General features: G+C 43.3%; 2 protein-coding genes and 2 pseudogenes across 2 annotated transcripts; 2 read left to right on the top strand and 2 right to left on the bottom strand.

Annotated features, from left to right (window-relative positions):
- The first annotated feature begins 504 nt into the window (after positions 1 to 504).
- LOC101599342 lies at positions 505 to 1,496 on the top strand (annotated as a pseudogene).
- Positions 1,497 to 3,324: 1,828 nt separating this feature from the next.
- On the top strand, positions 3,325 to 4,068 carry LOC101599635 (peptidyl-prolyl cis-trans isomerase A-like). The gene has a single exon (XM_045157437.1). The coding sequence runs from the start codon at positions 3,363 to 3,365 to the stop codon at positions 3,855 to 3,857; it is 495 nt and encodes a 164-aa protein (XP_045013372.1). The 5' UTR covers positions 3,325 to 3,362; the 3' UTR covers positions 3,858 to 4,068.
- Positions 4,069 to 12,382: 8,314 nt separating this feature from the next.
- Positions 12,383 to 14,328, bottom strand: LOC123462942 (peroxiredoxin-like 2C). Its single transcript, XM_045157436.1, has 2 exons — positions 13,911 to 14,328; positions 12,383 to 13,778 (listed from the first exon to the last, which is right to left on the bottom strand). The coding sequence occupies exons 1-2, from the start codon at positions 14,326 to 14,328 to the stop codon at positions 13,651 to 13,653; spliced, it is 546 nt and encodes a 181-aa protein (XP_045013371.1). The 3' UTR covers positions 12,383 to 13,650.
- Positions 14,329 to 14,371: 43 nt separating this feature from the next.
- Positions 14,372 to 15,211, bottom strand: LOC123462943 (annotated as a pseudogene).
- Between the last annotated feature and the right edge of the window lie 980 nt (positions 15,212 to 16,191).

Here is a 16,191-nt window from a genome sequence, read left to right as displayed (position 1 = left end):
GGAGTCCATGATGAAGGCCTCTGGCATACCAGGAGGGCTCTTGCTTTCTGTGTGGATTCATGGTCTTCCTGATTTGTCTGTGACCCGGACTGCATTCTGACTCCAGAGTGCAAATAATTTCTATAGGGAAGAACCTGCAACCTCAACCAGTGAGCTCTTCCTAGAGTATAGTGGTGCTTAAGACCTCCACCAAGGCTTACACAGTATGGCCAGCGACATAAGCTAGCACTCGCTCAACTCTCTAACGGGAAAAGCAGCAGGCTACCAGAGACTGAATTCTATCTGCCTCTTTATTTCCAACAGACTCACGTTCAACTTTCACTCACGAAAATAGCTGGGAAAATTTTTATTAATCCTTTTTTAATCCTAAAAAAAAGTTAATATAAAATTATAGCAAAAAAAAAAAAAACCACCAAAACAAAAGGAACCATCCACAGCAGCAGGAGAAGAGATTTAATTTTAGTTGATTTTCTGTGGTTGTTGGTTGTTCACTAGTCTCACGTGATGGAAGCTGCGCATTTTTTTTGAAGGGACAGAGTAGCTGCTGGAGGTTTGGTTCTCCAGGCAGCAATCGAATGCTAACCAGGAATCTGGGGATCTTGGCACCATCCCGAGGTCTGAATGGGATGTCTTTTTGAAGGATGTGCAATATTCAATCATAAGTGTGACAAAAACTGATAAGCAGGAAGCTTATGTACTCAGAGTAGCATGTTTGTCTCCAAGAGACGTTTCATTTGAAGACATGCGGTACCACCCTCTTGCTGAAAGCACTGATTCCCCTGTTGAAGCTTGCTAGGGATTCCAGTGGGTTTGACTCAATTCAAAGCTTTTATTCTCGTAAGAATTTCATGAAGCCTTTTCACCAAGGGTACCCACACTGGAATTTCCAAGAAGAAATAGTTTCTGAGTGCCATTTTCCCAAATGGAGCAGCATATCGTATGGGACATATGAATTCCGACTGTTGGTACTTGTACACTTTGGATTTCCCAGAGAGTCGGGTAATCAGTCAGCCAGATCAAACCCTGGAAATTCTGATGAGTGAGCTTGACCCAGCAGTTATGGACCAGTTCTACATGAAAGACGGTGTTACTGCAAAGGATGTCACTCGTGAGAGTGGAATTCGTGACCTGATAACAGGTCTGTCACTGATGCCACACTGTTCAATCCCTGTGGGTATTTGATGAATGGAATGAAATTGGATGGAACTTATTGGACAATTCACATCACTCCAGAACCAGAATTTTCTTATGTCCGCTTTGAAACAAACTTAAGTCAGACCTCCTATGATGACCTGATCAGGAAAGTTGTGGATGTCTTCAAGCCAGGAAAGTTTGTGACCACCTTGTTTGTTAATCAGAGTTCTAAATGTCGCATAGCGCTTTCTTCACCCCAAAAGATTGAAGGTTTTAAACGTCTTGATTGCCAGAGTGCCATGTCCAATGATTACAATTTTGTTTTTACCAGTTTTGCGAAGCAGCAGCAACAGCAGAGTTGATTAAGAAAGATAAAGAAAAAGCGCAAAAAGAGAAGACACATAGAAGGTGGTGGCTGCTTCCTAGATGTTGATTCTGGGAGCTGTGTTGCCCATGACCACCACCTTGTAGTGGCAGAAAGCCCTAGGTGTAATGATAGTGTAATCATTTTGAAGTGTATACATTATCAAGAAGTTAGATATCTTGCATGAATGCTGGCTTCTGTGTTTAGGTATTCTATGCTACTCACTGTGAAATTGAAGTGCATGTAGAAAAAAACTTTTACTATATTAAACTTTAAACTCATGTGGAAACAATTCAATTTGGTTTATGCACAGTATAATATTTCTGCAAGTATCGTCCAAAATTCCCCACAAACAAGGCTTTTGTCCTCATTAGATGTTGGCCTCAGCTGACCATCTGGGACTGTTCTGTTAAATTGCTGCCAGAATTTTACATCCAGTTACCTCCACTTTCTAGAACATGCTCTCTACTAATGTTATTTAAAAAACCAGTTTCTACTTCATACAGGTGTTTTTGCAATGGCAATTAAAGTTTTTCTTCCACAAGTTGAGTCCTTAAGAAAATGATTCCAGTTCATTTGTGTATAACTATTTGAATGATTGTTCCTACATTTGAAGTCCTTAGCTTTCTCCCCTCACCATGGTGTCTTGCCTCCCACTCCACCCCCCAATTAAAGCAATACACTGTGCCACTGTGGGTTTGTATACTAATCTTACACCCCAGATGGGGGCGTGGGGGAAATGGTCCCTGGGCTTAATTTTCCTTTAAGGCCATGGGAATGTGGCCTTTTGAGCTCTTCTGGAATATGACAATAATGTCTCAAAAATGAAATTAAGGTCTCCTGGATGATTAGTGGGAGTCTGTAGACAGTTGGTAGATCAAGATATAGCTGAGCCCTGTGGAAACCATCTGTTATGGGATGCTCTTTAGTAGTTAGCTTCTAATGCAGTAGTGTGCTGCCTTTACTAACTTGTTAAGAAGTGATCTGAGGGAATTTTTACCAAGAGATCTTAAGTGAGGAGATTTAGCTAAGTGGTTTCCTGGACTTAGATCATTCACCTTCGCTTACTTCCAGCAGCCATTGTCACCAGTTTCCACTAACGGTGTCCTATAAACTTGGGTTTAAAGCTGAACCTATGGCTTTTCCACCGTGACTTGAAGTTGTGTGATTTGTGACGCATGTGGACTGTCTGGCTTTGCCTGGTCCTTTTGGTCTTCGTTCACATGATCAAATGAATGACGGCCAAGAATGAGAATGCCCTGAGAGCCATACAACAGAGTGCATGAATGAATAATGGTCTTCTGAAAATACTCAATGGGAGCAGACTTAGAAATGCCAGCTTTCTAGAGTTACCATCTTTTAGCTAATTTGCAAATACTGTGGGATTTAAGCAACTGAGATAAGAGCAAAGTTGACTAAATTTTGTATCTGTTGTCCTCACAATTTTCTCCTGACAATTTCTGGATTGATGCAATGATGTTTTGTTCCTTCCACATTTATAAATGAAACATCTTTTTTTAGTGTTTCTAATAGAACCTACTTGGTTTGAAATCAAGTGGTTGGAAGAGTTCTGACTTTAGTGTTACGCATACTGTTGATGGACTGTTTTCACTGAGGAGCTCTCTGTCAGCTTTATCAGTTTGCCTCTGTGGTGAGCCCAGCGCTTAACCTTTTCACTTGCCCTGTTGCAAGGAACAATGCTTAAGATGGATTTAAGTGTCCCAGTAGATTTGATGACATTTGTTGGCCTGAGGTTTGATTTCTTTTTCTCCCCTCACCCCAATAGAATTAAGAATTCTGATGTTGAAAACTCACACAAGGCTTTGCAGACACCGCTGTTCTGGGTCGTAGGTTCTTGTCAGCCATGGTCAACCCCACCGTGTTCTTCGACATCGCGGTCGATGGCGAGCCCTTGGGCCGCGTCTCCTTCGAGCTGTTTGCAGACAAAGTTCCAAAGACAGCAGAAAACTTTCGTGCTCTGAGCACTGGAGAGAAAGGATTTGGTTATAAGGGGTCATGCGTTCACAGAATTATTCCAGGATTCATGTGCCAGGGTGGTGACTTCACACACCATAATGGCACTGGTGGCAAGTCCATCTATGGGGAGAAATTTGAGGATGAGAACTTCATCCTGAAGCATACAGGTCCTGGGATCTTGTCTATGGCAAATGCTGGTCCAAACACAAACGGTTCCCAATTTTTCATCTGCACTGCCAAGACTGAATGGTTGGATGGTAAGCATGTGGTATTTGGGAAAGTGAAAGAAGGCATGAACATTGTTGAAGAAATGGAACGCCTTGGGTCTAGGAACGGCAAGACTAGCAAGATGGTCACCATCGCTGATTGTGGACAACTCTAATACAGTTGATTGTTCCATCTTAACCACCAAACCATTCCTTCTGTAGCTCAGGAGAGCACCCTGCACTCCCCATCTGCTCACCATACCCTGTAACTTGTGCTCTCACTGCAGTTCTTTGGGGTTCCATATTTTCCTTATTCTCCTCCAAGTCTAGCTGGATTGCAGAGTTAAGTTTATGATTATGAATAAAAATTAAATACCAAAAAAAAAACTCACACAAATTTATGTGGAACAAAGCTTTAAAAATGAGAAATGTAGATCAAATAGTAATCTAAATTTGATAGAGGAAGGAAAATTTTGGTGCCATAATTTCTCTCTTAGTTGGTGTTGGACTTTAATCAGTTGAAATGTATTTCTGTACCACAATGTAAGCTTCAATAAAAGTTAGCTTAATTAAAAAAAAAAAAAAGACCTCCACTGAGCAGGAATTAACTTTGAATTTCTTTAAAGTCTAACTTACTGTAGTAGCATCAGGCTTCATGAATACCCACCAGCTATCTGCACTGAGTCAATCACACATGATCGGTTAGAGTTCAATGGCCACAACCCAGTATCATGAAGTTTATAATCAACTTTGTGATGAAAAGAGGTTTTAGTCTGACAGGTCAGTGAGATGGCAATGACCAATGTCATCTGAAGATGAGTACCTAGGCCTTGTTTACCCTTGCTGGATCATAAATATCTTATTCCTTCCTTTTCACTGCAGGAACTAGACTATAAATTTTGAATGGTGCAGTGAACTTATCCCACTGTGCTGGCTGCTTAAAGATTTCACTCCCTCTTAGAAATTAACTAATTATATTTATTTCTTATTTATTTATTGAAGGGAGTCTATGGGTTCACCGGGGCCTCCTGCCCCTGCAAACACCAACTCCAGATGCAGGTGCCACTTTGTGAGTCTGTTTTTACATGGGTACTGGGGAATCAAACCTGGGCCATTAGGCTTTGCAAGCAAGTGCCTTCAACTGCTGAGCCATCTCTCCAGCCCCCAAATAGACTAATCCTTGAAGTCATCATCTTTTACCATGCTCAATGGGCTCTTCTTGTGTGTTTTCCAGGCAAGGTGTTACTCTAGCCCTGGTGCACCCATTCCCCTCCCCTTCTCTCCTTACAAATTAAAAACAACTTTATGTTTCTAATATGGTAAATATTGATATAATCCACACTAACTTCTAAGAGCACATGGAGATCCCGACACAACAAAGTTTGAGAGTTGCTTGTCTCTAGGCCAGGAATCAGGGAGACAACATCTCAAAAATAGTCCATTCAGAAGAAGAGTGAAGGTAATGTCTCTGGTCCGGTCCAGCAGTGACATCCACGATCCCAAAGCCAGGTCTGGGATGGAGAATTCCAGCGTTGGGGACTCACTATTTTTCCATGTTTCACTTCTCAAACCTTTGTCGGGACACTGCAAACGCGGGCCAGATGATAATCCACCAGTCTGCACGCTCCGCACCGCCCTCTCTCCTCCCTCCCAGGCTGGAGGCGGGGTGCAGCTCCAGAGAAGCTACGTCTCCGCCCAGACCGGCGCTCCGGGATCCCCCTCTGGGAGTTCTCGGCTGGCTCCCTTCTCCATCCTGCCGCCCCTTCGCGTCCCGAGCCCCGCGCCCCGGGCCGGTGCACCCGGAGGCCGCGGGATCTCAGTGCCCGCCGTCCCCAGGCTCCCACTCGCTGCCGTATTTCCTTCCCGGCGCGACCTCGCGGCGTTCCCACCGTGAGATTTGTGCACACTTCACCACAATGACTTGACCCTAACTCGAAAAACAAAAAAGTTCATAGCAACTTGAGATCCTAAAATCTTTTTTTTGTTTTTTGTTTTTCGAGATAGGATCTCACTGTAGTCCAGGCTGACCTGGAATTCACTATGTAGTCTCAAGGTGTCCTCACGGTGATCCTCCTACCTCTGCCAAGTGCTGGGATTAAAATCTTATTTTGAAAACTTGGACTCCATGGGGTCCTGGTGGTGGCCAGGCAGCAAGTTTAGACCAGCCCCGGCCCACATGGGAGCTAAGCCATACCGTAATTACTCCTTCAGCTTCATCTATTTCCTACAAACTCTGGTCCTGGGTTTGTTTTGTTTTGTTTTGTTTTAGAGGTAGGGTCTCATTCTATCTCAGGCTGACCTGGAATTCACTATGTAGTCTCAGGCTGACCTCGAACTCATGGCGATCCTCCTGACTCTGACTCCCAAGTGCTGGGATTAAAGGCGTGTGCCAACACGCCCGGCACCAGATCCTGTTTTGTTTTGTCTCATGTAAGTACAGTGCCCAGGGCTGTCATGGTTTAAGTAGCTAAGATGCCGGAGAGCTTGGCAGAGGACAGATTCCTGGGTAATAGGGACTGTCTGGATTGGGATATTTAGAATGTGGGCTGTTCAGAGTGTCACTACTCAGTGATTGTTCTGAATTTCTCCTTCTCCTCCGTCATCATCGTCACCGTTTTGTACAGGATGAGACTGCTAGCTTGTGTGGGACTGAGCTGTACTGAATTTGCTCAGGATTTCCCACTCCCTCCTCCTACTGACTTCAAGAGCTTCTGACTTCATTCTGCCACTGGCATCTGACTGTGTCCAGGTGTCTGTCTCCCGTGAACATAATGTGCAGAAGTGAGAAGCCCAGCCCAGCTCTGAACACTGAAGCCCTTGCTCACACTTACCTGTGTCTCTTCCCCAGTTCTATCCATCAGGTTTAGGATATCTCTATCCTGACTGAGCCTTAGGTTTCACTGTATTAAAGCAACTTCTTTCTAGAAAGATATGGATTATATTGGTTTGCAACTTGGTGCCACTATGTAAGTCAACTAAATAAAAGCAAGATGACTAAAACTTGTCGGAGAAAATAAAACCTGAGAAATTCCAGAATCTGTGTTTGCTGTGCTAAGACTGTTGTAGATGAGGACAGAAGGAGGCTGTGAAGACCAGAAGGGTTCTGCCAAGTTGTTGCTCAATCCATCCTGGGCTTTGATGTAGTCACTTTTCCCTGTATCATCTTCCCAGCTCCTCAGTCTTTATCCCTCCAGCAAAGCCTTATTCCACCAGGACCTGAGATTCAATTGCCAGAGCCTTCTCTTAGGTCCAAGATCTTAGGTGGTCAGCATGTTCAGGCTTGAGTCTTGAGTCTTATAGTCAGCCCCTGTCACTCTTTATGCAATATATATATTTCTTTTTTGGTTTTTCAAGGTAGGGTCTCACTCTAGCCCAGGCTGGCCTGGGATTTATTTGTAGTCTGGGTGGGTTTTTCATATTTTTATTTGAGAGAAAGGGCATTGGCATGAGAGGACTGCAAATGGACTTCAGACGCATATGCCACTTTGCACATCTGACTTTATGTGGGTAGAAAGGATTGTTAGGCTTTTCAGGCAAGCGCCTTAACCACTGAGCTATCTCTCCAGCCCTAGAAATGTTTTCCTAAAGGGAAGAGTCATTCAGTGCCCATGACCCAGAGCAGAAATCTGCCTTGGTTCTGGAGAGAGAGAAGATCCAGGATGTACTGAATAGAGATAGGAGGTCAAAAGTACAGCCAGGACCTGTAACTGGAAGATGCAGGAAAGATCCTCACTTTGAGAGAAGTAGTTTTTAGCAAGGAGAGCACAACTATTTCAAAAAATCAACTGTACTGAGAACAATATCAAGAGGCCAGGGACAGGTGAGGCGGTAGGGAAAATTGTAGGGCCTACTTGGTCAAGCTAGGCTTGTTAGTCACACATCCTTATAGCAATTATTGATGCACTGATTCTGGGGGGTCAACAGACAAGAGGATACCACAAGTTTACAATAGTGTAATTGCAAGATGGAGCCGTCCTCAGCAAGGAAGACAGAATCAGGTAGGGCCACATGTACAGAGAGATGTGGCAGGTGTTCAGGAAATGTTTCACCTTAGATGTATGGTGAATCTGAATTGTCACCTTGATTGGATCGAAAATCTCTCTGAGCATGTCTGTAAGTTTCTAGATTAGGTTATTTGAGGTGAGAAAACCTACCCTAACTGTAGCTAGGACCATTCCATGGACAAGCTCTGTGTATATATGCTTTAGGGTACTGTACAATAACCAAGTCCTCTGATGAAAGGAAGTGTAGGTAACAGCATTACCATGAATTTGAGGCCAGGCTAGGATAGGTTTCAGAGTGAATTCCAGTATAGCCTGTGATATAGTATGAGACTCTTGCTAAAAAAAAAAAAAAAGGGGGGGTGCACTTGCCTGTGAAGCCTATGGACCCATGTTCGACTCTCCAGATCCCATGTGAGCCACATGCACAAGGTGATGCAAGCCCACAAGGTCTCACATGTGCACAAGGTGGCACACACATCTGGAGTTTGGTTGTAGTGGCTAGAGGCCCCAGTGCACCAATTCTCTGTTCTTCTCTCTCATTAAAAAAAAAAAAAAAAAGCCAGGCATGGTGGCACACGCCTTTAATCCCAGCACTCGGGAGGCAGAGGTAGGAGAATTGCCGTGAGTTCAAGGCCACCCTGAGACTCCATAGTGAATTCCAGGTCAGCCTGGGCTAGAGTAAGACCCTACCTCAAAGAACCAAAAAAAAAAAAAAAAACAAAAAAACAGTAGGGTTGAAGAGATGGCTCATAGGTTAAGGCACTTGCTGACAAAGCCAAAAGACTCAGGTTCAATTCTGCAGTGCCCATATAAAGCCAGATACAGTACAAGGAAGGAAACAATAAAGAATACAGTGATTTGGGGAATGGTGGTGCAAGCCTATAATCACAACCCTTGGGAGGCTAAGGCCAGGAGGATTGCAAGTTCAGCTATGACTACATGTGAATCTGTTTCAATATTAAATAAGGCCTGTAGAAATGGCTTAACAGTTAAGGCATTTACCTGCAAAGCCTAAGGACACAGGTTCAATTCTCTACTACCCACTTAAGTCAGATGTACAAAGTGAAGCATATGTCTGGAGTTAGTTTACAGTGACTACAGGCCCTGGCAAACCCATTCTCTCTCCCTCTATTTGCCTCTCTCTCTCTCTCCCAAAATAACTAAATAAATAGGGTTGGAGAGATGGCTTAGTGGTTAAGGCACTTGACTGCAAAGCCTAATAACCCAAGTTCAATTCCCCTGTACTCACATAAAGCCAGATGCACAAAGTGACACATTCATCTGGAGGCCCTGATGTGCCCATCCTCTCTGTCTCTCTTCTCTCCTTGCTTGCAAATAAATAAAAAATATAAATTAATACTTGTGCCAGGAGTGGTGGCACAAGCCTTTAATGCCAGTACTTGGAAGGCCAAGGTAGAAAGATTGCTGTGAATTTGATATCAGCCTGAGACTACATAGTTGTTGCAGTCAGGTTCGCATTGCTGGCAGAAAACCCTCAACCAAGTGCAGCTTGCAGGGGCGGTGGGGGGGAGGAAGGTTTATTTTTGGCTTACAGACTTGAGCAGAAGCTCCATGATGGCAAGGAGAAATGATGGCATGAACAGAGAGTAGACATCACCTCCTGGTCAACATCAGATGGATAACAGCAACAGGAGAGTGTGCCAAACACTGGCACAAGGAAACTGGCTTTAACACCCATAAGCCTATCCCCAACAATACACTCTTTCCAGGAGGATTTAATTCCCAAATCACCATCAGCTGGGAACCTAGCAGTCAGAATACCTAAGTTTATGGGGACACCTGAATCAAACCATCACAATAGTGAATTGCAGGTCAGCCAGGGCTAGAGCAAAACCCTACCTTGAAAAACAAAAACAAACATTTTGTTTTTTGAGGCAGGGTCTCTATGGAGTCTCAGAGTGGCCTCAAACTCATGGCAATCCTCCTACCTCTGCCTCCCAAGTGCTGGGATTAAAGGCGTGTGGCACCACGCCCAGCTTAAAACAAAAAAAAATTTAATTGTTTAATTTTTATTTATTTATTTGAGAGCAACAGAGAGAGAGAGAGAAAGAGATAGACAGAGAGAGAGAGAGAGAGAGAGAGAGAGAGAGAGAGAGAGAGAATGGGCATGCCAGGGCCTCCAGTCACTACAAACGAACTCCAGATGCGTGCGCCCCCTTGTGCATCTGGCTAACATGGGTCTTGGGGAATCGAGCCTCAAACCTGGTCCTCAGGCTTCACAGGCAAGCGCTTAACCGCTAAGCCATCTCTTCAGCCCTAAAACAAACACATTTTTTAAAAAGGAATGTTTGTGTTGTCTTACTGTACTATCAAAGATGAAAATCCAGTTACCTAATAACAGCATTAAAATTAGTTTTCGATGCTAATAGAAAATTTAAAAAATATACTTTAAAATTAGTTCTCCTACATATTTGTATTTGTTTCATATACTTAAATAAGTTACAAGTTAGATGCAGAAATACATATGGAAATCCAGTAGTTTTCCGAGACAGTCAAGAAAAGGGATTGCAAAAACAAAATGCATGTAAGGCCTGGTGGTGAATGCCTTTAATACCAGCACTTGGAAGATAGGATCTCCATGAGTTTGAAGCCAGCCTGAGCTATAGTGAGACCCTGCCTCAAAACAGAATAAAATGCAAAAAGATCCACTCTTTTTTCAAATTTTGTTTAAATATATATATATATATTTTTATTTTCATACTTTTATTGGTGCTGAGGAACAGTACACAAACATTTCAATTGTACACAAGTCTTAACACACGTACCAAAAATCTAAAGACCATGTATTGTTTCTTTAGAAGTTATTCCAGTGACACCCAGCTTCAATCTTAGAGGCATTTTTCCTTATTAGGCTCTCATGTACAAACATCTTCAAATGCTCACAATCTCTACTCAACTCCCACTGGTTCACAATTTTAGTATCATATACACTGCAAATGCAAATTTATCATCTTTCACAGTATGTTATCAAAATTATTATTTTTTTGTTCTGAAATTTTTCATTTTTATTGACTAAGAATGTGACTGTGTACATACTGATGAAAATACATTGAATATATAGTTCTGTGACTTTCATGTGCTTTCCATATAAGTATCCTAAGTTCATAGCAGTATTACAGCTGCTAATAATAACCAATATTTTGATTCTGTGATACTTTTTGTCAGGATTACCTGAGACATTCCCCAAAAGAGTAAGATCTTAGAAAAGTCCAATATGACAATAGTTCTCTAAAAAAGCAACTAGAGGGTAAGAAAAAGTGCTGTCTAGGAATGTCCATCCAAGCCACAGTGCATGTTTTTTGTTTGGTTTTCTTTTCAGACATTGTTTCACTCTATAGCCCAGGCTGGTCTCCAGAGAACACTTCTTTTGTCTCTGCCTCCTGAGTGCTTGGAAAACAGGCATGGGTTGTGACCCAGCTACCAGATTAGACACAAGTTACAAAGTTTTGAAAATTTAAATAATTCTTAAAAATCCTTTGGAGACTATTGGAGAGAAGGGGGTAAAATGGAGAATAGAGTTGTGAAGGGGAAAGTGAAGGGGAGCGAATTATCATGGTTTATTGGCTATAAGTATAGAAGTTGTCAGTAAGAAAAAATAATTCAAAACTGAAAAAAAAAAGTCCTTTGTATATACTAGGAGTTCATTTTAGTTATTTAAAATAAGTTCGGTCCCAAGACGGGAAAAGGCAGTTTGAAGAGGAGGGAGTGACTAACGGAACACACGGGGTATGAACATACATTTCAGAGGCAGAAGCACAGGCGGATCAGGGGATGAGGGAGAGGATGATCAACAAAAACAGATTATATATGAAAATGACATAATGAAACCTACTACTTTGTATGCTAATTAAAAATAAAAATAAGTGCTGGAAAGATGGTTCAGTGGTTAAAGCACTTGCCTATAAAGCCTAACAACCTGGGTTCAATTCCCCCAGAACCCAGAAGCCAAGTGCACCAAGTGGAGCATGCATCTTGAGTATGTTTGCACTGGCACACCTATTCTCTCTCTTTCTGCTTGCAAATAAATAAATAAAAATGGTTAAAAATAAAAAAGCAGAGCATGGTGGCACACACCTTTAATCTCAGCACTTGGGAGGCAGAGGTAAAAAGGTATTACCATCAGTTTGAGGCCACCCTAAGATGACACAGTGAATTCCAAATTAGCCTGGGCTAGAGTGAGACCCGACCTTGAAACACAAACAATAATAATAATAATAATAATAATAAAAATATATGGTCAGAGCTAGAGGATTAGCTCAGTGATTAGAGTATGTACTCTGTGTGCATGAGAACTTAAAAAAATTTATTACTCTTCTGAGAGAGAGAGGCAGATAAAGAGAATGGACACGTCAGAGACTTTAGCTACTGCAAATGAACTCCAGATGCATGCTGTATCTTGTGCATCTGTCTTACATAGGTACTGGGGAATCACACCTGGGTCCTTAGACTTTGCAGGCAAGCACCTTAACCACTAAGCCATCTCTCCAGCTTGCATGAGAACTTTTTTTATTTTTCAAGGTAGGGTCTCTAGCCCAGGCTGATCTGGAACTCACTATGTAGTCCCAGGCTGGCCTCAAACTCTCAGATATCTTCCTACCTCTGCCTCCCAAGCGCTAGGGTTAAAGGCGTGCACCACCACACCGTACAAGGCATGAGAACTTTTAAAACAAAACCCCATAGTATGTTTTTCGACCCTCCTCACTCCATCAGTAACTCCCAGTGAACTGGGTGGTGGGTGTGTAGTGTGCAGGAGCTCTGGGCCAGTGGCTGTGAGATGTTTGAGGTTTCATTAGCGCAAACACAATGGAAGTTCAACCTGGGCACTCCGCTCCATGCGGGAGAGTTCTGTAGGCAGGTGTTGGCCCTTTCAAGACCATTCTGGTCAGGCAAGTCACTCAGGCTCACCAGAGAACAGGTGAAGTACTGTGAAGTTTGGAAGAGCAAAAATACCTGTCATCACCCTGCACACACACGGTGTATCATTTCGTCTTTTCTAAGCATACAAAAATATTTTTAAAAAGTGGTTATACTACAAAATTTTTTCTTTAACTGAATAAAATGGTCTTGAGTGGCTTTCCCTTCCCTTCATTCTTCCCTCTCTTTCACTGTTTGATGACTGACTGTTTTTCTGGGGCAAGGTCTCACTGTGTGGAGCTCAAACTGGCCTCCTGCCTCAAGCTAAGCCTAAGATTATAGCTATGCACCATCATATCTGACCTTGCCTTCCCTTTATACAGTTCAGTTGCCAAAAATTCTTTTATTGAATGGATTTACTATATATAAAATGGTATTCATAATGTTATAAGTATTAAAATGTTTTCTATAATTATTTGGTATAAAACTGCAAAAGCCATAAAAATGTATAAACTTTAGAAATGGTGAAGATGGCTTGGTCAGTAAAATCATTTGCCATGTAAACATGAGGACCTGAGTTCAGATCCCTAGAGCCCCTGTAAATACAGGGCATGGCAGTTACAACCTGCAATCCCAGCACTTGAGAGGCAGAGACAGGTAGAACCCTGGGGCAAATTGGCTAGACATGCTAGCCAAATTGGTGAGATCTGGGTTCATAATTGGTGAAATTCTGTTTTGTTAAAAATAAGGTAGAGAACCATGGGATACTTTTTATAATCATGGAAAATGTTAATAAAAATTTTTTAAAAATTGAGAAAAAAAATAAGGTAGAAAGTGACTGAAGAAGGCATCCAGTATCAGCCCCTGGCCTACACACACGTACAATGTGCATATACACCTATACACATACATGTGCTCACACACACAGACAAAAATATTTAAATGTGTATCACATTTTTGACAACAGGTACTCTCTGTGTTCATTACACATCAAGGGCTGGGAAGGGCGAGCAGGTGAGACACTGAACAGAGCTGTGACACCTTGCAGTGAAGACACATTTCCAGGACAAGAGGCAGATTCAGTGTCGAGTCACACATGGATAATGGAGGGTCTGCTTGTAAAGTTCACGTGCTGAACTCCTACAAGCTGTAACACAGAGTTTATGGGCTTGTGATCCAACCTATTCCTATCACGGTGTATAAAATGGATGATGTTACCTGGACCCAAAATGAGGGTTCCACCTTGCTGAGCTGGGTCACCTTGGAAATCAAAAAGAGGGCCCGTCACTGCCCGCCACAGGCTTTGCAGGCTTCCCGAGAGCAGGTTCGATTTTACATGGGGGCTCTGTCCTGAGGAGACAACTTCTTCACCTCTTTTCATCCCCAATCTTTTATAAATTTCTCTCCCAGGATCAACATAAATTTCATGAGAATATCCAGTCAGTTTGCAGAAAGGCTCAACGTGATGGTAAGAAGACTGTCCAATTGCTATAAGGGTGACATTTGCTTCTTGCAGGAAACTCTTGGGGATTTTAGCCAGATCTTCCACGTATTCTTTGCAAATGTAACGCAGGAAATGCCGCACGAACACCACCACGGCCCGCCGCTCTGCGAACAGCGCGCCGAACGGCACCAGCCGACCCGCCGCGTCCAGTAGCGGGAGCTCTGCGACGGCGGCCGCCAGGCGCTGCCAGTGTTCCGGGCCGGCGGAGGCCAGGGCCGGGGCCAGAGCGGGGCCGCTGACCTGCCGGGTCGCGGGCGCGGCCATCGCAGCCCGGGTCCCCGAGCACCGGGTCTGCGGCCGCCCGTTATCAAAATTATTAAAAACACTGGACTACCACGACTAGAGATGTCACAGAGGCACACAGTGCTGACAACAGGGCAGTGACCAAGGAGTGGTTTTTTGGTTTTTTTCTTAGGAAACGGCTCTACTAAAAACACAGACTAGGAGTAATTGAAAATATTCAAGACATATTAAATGCACAAATGTGACTCCAAATTGCCATTTAGTATGCTTTGTATTGTAGGATATAAAACTAACCCCCCACCTGTGGAATGTTAAGCTGACACCCAAGACAGTCAAAGCTTCCCATAATTCAATATCCCACTATTTTCTGGTTGTACCAAAAAATAAGCAACCAGCAAATGATTTCACCTCTTAAAAAAAATCATTTACACTTAAAAAATGGGATGAGGTGGGATTCCCTCCTTTTAAAAAATGTTTCTAGAGCTACTAAAAAACTTGCATTTACAAAACAGTTGATAAAAAATATTCCTCTGGATTGTACAAGGAGGAGACAGGGATGCTGATGGACACGGTGTATGACTACTCAGCCTTGGCGTCTTCCTCTCCCGCTTCCTCGGAGGCTGGACTCTCCTCGCTCTTCGCCTCTCCGTTCTCGGCAGGTAGGTCTTCTTTAGTCTCTGGCTTAGTCACTTCAGCCTGCTTGCCCTTTGCGACCCTCTTCCCTTTTGCTTGCACTTTTTTGTCTGAAGGTTTATCCTTTCCCGCTGCTTTTTTTTGGCTTTGCTTCCACTTTCGCAGGAGCCGGTTTCGCGGACAGCCTGGCCGACCTGCGCTTGGGCTCGTCCTTCGCCGCGCCGTCTGCCGAGCTCACCTTCCTCTTGGGCATCTTGGCGGCGCGTGCGGATGCTGCAGGCCGGGGCGCGCGAGAACCTTCCCGAAGCTACGCTGCCTGCCCGCCGCAGCCGCTTCGCCTCCCGCCCTAAATATATATATATATTTTTTGAGGTAGGGTTTTACCCTAGCCCAGGGTAATCTGTTATTCATAATGTAGTCTCAGAATGGCCTTAAACTCACGGCAATCCTCCTACCTCTGCCTCCCAAGTGCTGGAATTAAAGGCACGTGTCACCATGCCTGGCAAAAATATTTTATTTATTTTAATTTTTGGTTTTTTGAGGTAGGGTCTCACTCTAGTTCAGGCTGACCTGGAATTCAGTATGTAGTCTCAGGGTGGCCTTGAACTCATAGTGATCCTCCTACTTCTGCCTGGGATTAAAGGCATGCGCCACCACACCCATCTTTATTTATTTATTTGTTTGAAAGAGAACACTAACTACAGACAGAGAGAGAGAAAATGAGCATGTCAAGACCTCTAGCCACTGCAAATGAATTCCAGATGCATGTGCCACCTTGTTCATCTGGCTTTAAGTGGGTACTGGTGAATTGAACCTAGGTCTTTTGGCTTTGTAGGCAAGTGCCTTAACCACTAAGGCATCTTTTCAGCCCAAGATCCACTCTTAAACTGTTCATTTTGGAAAATAATTCTCATCAGATTTACTTTGTAAACATAATGGTTTCTTAATATTCAAAATCATTTGCATACAATTTTAAAGACTTTAATTTATAATTTGTTTTGTTTTCAGGCAGGGTCTCACTCTAGCCCAGGCTGACCTGGAATTCACTACGTAGTCTCAGGGTGGCCCCGAATTCACTGCGATCCTTCTACCTCTGCCTCCCGTGTGTTGGGATTCTAGGAGGGTGCCATCACACCCGGCCCTATGATTTTTTTTTTCCTCCAGGGTTTCACTGTAGCCCAGGCTTATCTGGAACTTTGTAACTCCAAGCTGGCCTCGAACTCACAGCGATCCTCCTACCTTTGCCTCCCA

This window comes from Jaculus jaculus, chromosome 8 (assembly GCF_020740685.1).
Source record: "Jaculus jaculus isolate mJacJac1 chromosome 8, mJacJac1.mat.Y.cur, whole genome shotgun sequence".
Lineage (NCBI taxonomy): Eukaryota > Metazoa > Chordata > Mammalia > Rodentia > Dipodidae > Jaculus > Jaculus jaculus.
The sequence above is the reverse complement of the archived record's forward strand: the minus strand, read 5'-3'. Positions and strand labels throughout refer to the sequence as shown.